The following is a 6354-nucleotide window of genomic DNA, read 5'->3' on the forward strand; positions in this document are numbered from 1 at the left end:
AAAAGGTTTTATGTTTTCTATCATCACAACTCTTTAATTTACTCTTTCTCAGATTAGATATTAACTGAATGTGTAGGTAGACAATGTTGCAAGCTTTTAATAAAACGTCTGTGATCTGATCACTTCAGTCTGACTCTGACAAAGACTTTTGTCCATCATACAGATTCATACAGTTTCAACTTGTAGGCATTAAAAACATGACTTTACATGAAAACTAAAGATGTAAAAGGATACATTGTACCAGTGGGTTTTAACTTCTAGACATGAAAAACATGACTTTACATGAAAAGTAAAGATGCAAAAGGATACATTGTACCAGTGGGTTTCAAGGTAGATTTCATCAAATGTAGCAACTTGGGCTGATTGTCTATGTTGTAAATTGTCTCAGAAGTTAGAATGATGTCGTACCTACAAACCAAGGCAAGATACTGAGTTATACACAAACAAAAAGTTGAATACTGAAGTGTACATCAAGTTTCAAAATCCAGTAGAGAGTAGCTACGATATCTTTACTTATCATCAATCTTTGCTAAAGCAATACAAGTAATAACAATTTAAGGTAGAAAGTTCAGTTCTTGTAAAGTATATATTATCTGCCAGAGAACAACAAAGAAATAAAAGTAACTAGAATGGAACAGCTTATTGTTTTTCAGATATGAAACAACAATTTTAAAGCTGACAACCAATACTTAAACAGGAAAACAGTTAAAATTATTTTCTTTTAAAATCATACTAATGCAATTTCACAAGGTTCAGGTATTGGCAAAATAAAATATTCACTTTTATGAATGGCTCAAATGTGGCCCTAATTAATACAATAACTACTAGGTCATACCCTAAGACACATTAACCATAGGTCACAGTATCTCAGACACATTAACCATAGGTCACACCCTCAGACACTAACTGATACAATAATTACTAGGTCACACCCTCAGACACTAACTAATACAATAACTACTAGGTCATACCCTAAGACACATTAACCATAGGTCACAGTATCTCAAACACATTAACCATAGGTCACACCCTCAGACAATATCTGATACACTAACCGTAGGTCGCACCCTAAGACAGTATTTGATACATTAACCGTATAACTGATACACTAACCATAGGTCACACCCTCAGACACTAACTAATACAATAACTACTAGGTCATACCCTAAGACACATTAACCATAGGTCACACCCTCAGACAATATCTGATACACCAACCATTGGTCACACCCTCAGACACTATTTGATACACTAACCATAGGTCACACCCTCAGACAATTGGTCACACCCTCAGACACTATTTCATACACTAACCATAGGTCACACCCTCAGACACTAACTGATACAATAACTACTAGGTCACACCCTCAGACACTAACTGATACAATAACTACTAGGTCGTACCCTCAGACACATTAACCATAGGTCACAGTATCTCAGACAGTATCTGATACACCAATCCCTATGGTTAATGTGTCTGAGGGTATGACCTAGTAGTTATTGTATTAGTTAGTGTCTGAGGGTGTGACCTATGGTTGGTGTATCAGATACTGTCTGAGATACTGTGACCTATGGTTAATGTGTCTGAGATACTGTGACCTATGGTTAATGTGTCTGAGATACTGTGACCTATGGTTAATGTGTCTGAGGGTGTGACTCATGGTTAATGTGTCTGAGGGTGTGACCTATGATTAATGTGTCTGAGAGTGTTGCCTAGTTGTTAGTGTCTCAGAGAGGGTTTGAGGGTATGGCCTAGTTGTTAGTGTCTCAGAGAGGGTTTGAGGGTATGGCCTAGTTAGTGTCTCAGAGAGGGTTTGAGGGTATGGCCTAGTTGTTAGTGTATCAGAGAGGGTTTGAGGGTATGGCCTAGTTGTTAGTGTCTCAGAGAGGGTTTGAGGGTATGGCCTAGTTGTTAGTGTATCAGAGAGGGTTTGAGAATATGGCCTAGTAGTTAGTGTATCAGAGGTGATTAGAATCTCTGGCCTAGTTATAAGTGTATCAGAGAGGATCTGTTTTGAAATGTGGTGGTACTAGACATGATTTACAATTTCAGCTGTGCGTATGTTATAGAAGTTACACTCAGTCATATCATTTGATTAAAGAATTGCTCCTTCAGGTGGCAGGGTTCATCCTGACAGCCTTAACCACTGGTCCACCGTTCAAAATTAGGGACAGCTATACCTTGATATAAAATATTAAGAAATAGTGTATGAGATCTTGTGTGCTGAAAAATTAGTTAAAAACAAGTAGAAAATTTTTTTATGATGAAACATCGAACTATTTAACATATTATCATAGCATTTATTATACTTTTCTTTGTATATTAAAATATATAAAAAGGTGAATCAACCAAATTCCAGTTTTAAAATCTAACCATCAGACTTACATACATCTAAAATACTTTAGAATATTATCTATAATTTTGCTATTATAGACCTGTCATTCTTTATGTCCAGTATTTCTGTCAAAAACTTTCCTACAGCAGTCCACTCTCCTGCAAAAAACCGACATCTGGTAGAAACCATGCTTTCTACAGGTTGACTGTTCATTAAAACATTCGGTATTGTGAGCAGGTCCAAAACTTCATAATTCTAGAAGTTATAAAAAACAGAATTCTAAGTACGTAGATAAAGATCTGACACTTATGCTGTAATCTTTACGTTTTGAAATAATGAATTGATGTAGTACAGGTCTTTTATGCTAATTGGGTACTACATCAATTCATTATCTTGCTTAATGTAGAGGGCCAACTTTCTAACCCTAACTTACTGATATCTTGTTGTTGTTTTAAAGGTCTTTTATGCTAATTGGGTCCTACATCAATTCATTATCTTGCTTAATGTAGAGGGCCAACTTTCTAACCCTAACTTACTGATATCTTGTTGTTGTTTTATAGGTCTTTTATGTTAATTGGTTAAAACAACAACAAGATATCAGTAAGTTAGGGTTAGAAAGTTGGTCCTCTACATTAAGCAAGATTTTATCTCTATATTTACCTCTAGGATTTTAAAAACATTTCTAAATTATTTATGCACCAAATTAATTGTGGGTCTGTGACTGGGGTAGTTAAAAGGTTGCTAATAACATGTGAGTCACACACACACACACAAAAATAAACATAATTAACCACCTTCAGCTAATCTCACTAATTACATAAGTTGTGTTTGATAAAATAGAGTTTAATGCTGCCACTGTATGATTGATGACATCACGAATTATTCATTTATCAAAAAAACTGGTTATGGATTTAAACTTCTTGCTCGTAAAGAAACAAGACCACTTCCAAAGATCACAAACTTCATGATGTAACCAACTTAAAAAAAAAGAAAAATAAACTAAGTGAATTAACAAATAAGTCTCATTTTTTTACATAAATTAAGGAAAAAGAGAGCTCACAGAATTAAAACATTTTGTTACCGGTAATTAATGAATACACCAATAGAATATCGATAATTGCATCTAATGTTCTTTATACTAAATGTTATAAACACAAAGTTAATCATGTTACTTTCATTAACTTTTAGTTGTATTGCTTGGTGCCTTTTAACTTTGAATTGTATTGCTTGGTGCCTTTTAACTATTAATTGTATTGCTTGGTGACTTTTAACTATTAATTGTATTGCTTGGTGCCTTTTAACTTTAATTGTATTGCTTGGTGACTTTTAACTTTTAATTGTATTGCTTGGTGCCTTTTAACTATTAATTGTATTGCTTGGTGCCTTTTAACTTTTAATTGTATTGCTTGGTGCCTTTTAACTTTTAATTGTATTCTTGGTGCCCTTTAACTTTGAATTGTATTGCTTGGTGCCCTTTAACTATTAATTGTATTGCTTGGTGACTTTTAACTATTAATTGTATTACTTGGTGACTTTTAACTATTAATTGTATTACTTGGTGACTTTTAACTATTAATTGTATTACTTGGTGACTTTTAACTATTAATTGTATTACTTGGTGACTTTTAACTATTAATTGTATTACTTGGTGACTTTTAACTATTAATTGTATTACTTGGTGACTTTTAACTATCTTCAAAATTTTCATAAAAATGCTAAACACAGGAACATCTGTTACTTACAAAATCCTGAAAATGGACAGTTGCTCCCTTTAAAAAGGCAAAAATTCCAGGTAACCCTGCTCCACATCCCAGCTAGAAAATAGGACGATACAGTTCATTGACATTCCTGAATGTGAACATCAACCACTTCCTGATGGTAAATACTCTTAGCTCCTAACAACAACCACTTCCTGATGGTAAATACTCTTAACCCCTAACAACAAACACTTCCTGATGGTAAATACTCTCAACCTCTAACAACAACCACTACCTGATTGTAAGTACTCTTAACCTCTAACAACAACCACTACCTGATGGTAAATACTCTTAACCTCTAACAACAACCACTACCTGATGGTAAGTACTCTTAACCTCTAACAACAACCACTTCCTGATGGTAAGTACTCTTAACCTCTAACAACAACCACTACCTGATGGTAAGTACTCTTGCAATCTTGAAAATGTTATTATTAATGTTTTGAAAGGTTATCATGTTGTAGATATTTGCATTATTTCAACATCATTACCAATAGTTTGTACTAAGAAATATTATTATGTGGTACCTATATTAGTACAACATCATTAAGAAAGGAAGTACATAGAAAACATGAAACATATTGGATAACAAGACCCATACAAATGTTCAGCTCAGTGATGCAGTTTGACTGATTTTGAGCTCTCATTAGCTCTGTTACATCAGTGATAGTGAACATTAACCAAATGATTTTATAACAAAAAAATGCCAAAGTTAGCTGATCTCAAAACCGTACATGTTGAAGGAACATTATATTTCCACGTCACTACCACACAATATTCATGTATCATTGTTTGGGGAACAGTTACAACATTAATTCTAAAGTTTTGTAAAAAAATATTAGCATATACAAGTAACTAAAATTTTCACAAACATTACATCTCCACTTATTGTGATTAAATCGATTAATATAAATTGGCAGTTAATCATCCTTAGTTTTAAAAAACAATATTTTACAGATTCCACTTTAAGGGAAGAGAAATTGTGGGATATTAGTGACACTTCTTCAGTCATGAGAGAGATAGAGGAGCAGTCTGTTGGTTTCAAATAGCAGTGGGCAGGAATAATAAAAGAACATTTATTTTAAGTAGTTTAAAAGCATTATTACCTCAAGTATTTTCATTCCATTTTCAACTACATTTTCAGTTGACAAAAATTCCACCAAATCCAGTGCACATTCCCAAACCTTAAGACCACCTACAAAAGTAAAATGAAATTTAAAAACCTGTTAACTTCAACATATTGTAAGTGCTGTCTTAGGTTATGATGATATCTAGAGTGTTGGAAACTATCAAAATGTATCACATGAAATAATTTTGAAATGTAACTAAATAATTTTATGACGTATATTTCATTATAGGGGAAAAAGTTTTATTTTTGTGAATTAATATTTTCTTCAAATAGCAAAAAAACGTATGGCAACTAGCAGGTTGTGAAAAACTTTACTTGGATTTAGATTACTCTTTTTTTTATATACAGTCTTTTCCTCGTTGAAGTAAATGAATAAAACTGTTGATTAGCAAATGAAATCCACAAAGGCTCCACACAGTTTGACCTGAACCTAACTCGATCACTCTCCAGGATTGTTATTCTTTTGTTATAGGGATAGACAGGTTATGATTACTACACTAGTAACAATGAATTGGGTCAAACATCAATTCAAACAAAGATGAACATTTCTTTATATACATCTGCTACAAGAGCATTATGGGATACATTACTGCTACAACTTTTTGACTGTAAAGTTGAAAGTTCCAGATATTCTGAGTTTAAACTTGCAGGCTTAGCAATGCCTAACTGAATAACAACTCAAAATGGGTAAATCCAACTTTTTTTATGTCAATGTGTTTGGCACATAAAAATTTATATTTATATAAATATGATCACACATGAGTCCAAAATATACATTTTGGGGGTGTTTGACCTTTCACCCCATAAAAATATTTCAAAAAGGTCTAAATTAAAAAATTGAAAAAGTTGTCTCATCGTATTGGACCAAGAAATAATATAATGGTAGTCGATTAAAAAGTGTTTGGAAGAAGAAGAAACATTAGAAAAACAGTATGTTTCTCTGTGTAGCCATAATGAAAAAACAGTACGTTTCTCTGTGTAGCCATAATGAAAAAACAGTACGTTTCTCTGTGGAGCCATAATGAAAAAACAGTACGTTTCTCTGTGGAGCCATAATGAAAAAACAGTACGTTTCTCTGTGGAGCCATAATGAAAAAACAGTACGTTTCTCTGTGGAGCCATAATAGAAAAA

General features: G+C 33.1%; 1 protein-coding gene across 1 annotated transcript in view; it reads right to left on the reverse strand.

Moving 5' to 3' along the window:
* LOC106476118 (histidine protein methyltransferase 1 homolog) overlaps window positions 1–5316 on the reverse strand; it is a gene marked incomplete at its 5' end in the record, with an annotated part of 8615 nt that extends 3299 nt beyond the window's left edge. The window contains 4 exons of the mRNA XM_013936788.2: window positions 310–408; window positions 2437–2591; window positions 4079–4150; window positions 5200–5316. Coding sequence (XP_013792242.2) covers window positions 310–408; window positions 2437–2591; window positions 4079–4150; window positions 5200–5316 — 443 coding nt within the window. The remainder of the gene's footprint in view (window positions 1–309; window positions 409–2436; window positions 2592–4078; window positions 4151–5199) is intronic.
* Between the last annotated feature and the right edge of the window lie 1038 nt (window positions 5317–6354).

The sequence above is a fragment of the Limulus polyphemus genome, unplaced genomic scaffold (assembly GCF_000517525.1).
Source record: "Limulus polyphemus unplaced genomic scaffold, Limulus_polyphemus-2.1.2 Scaffold9842, whole genome shotgun sequence".
In the NCBI taxonomy this organism is placed as follows: Eukaryota; Metazoa; Arthropoda; class Merostomata; order Xiphosura; family Limulidae; genus Limulus; species Limulus polyphemus.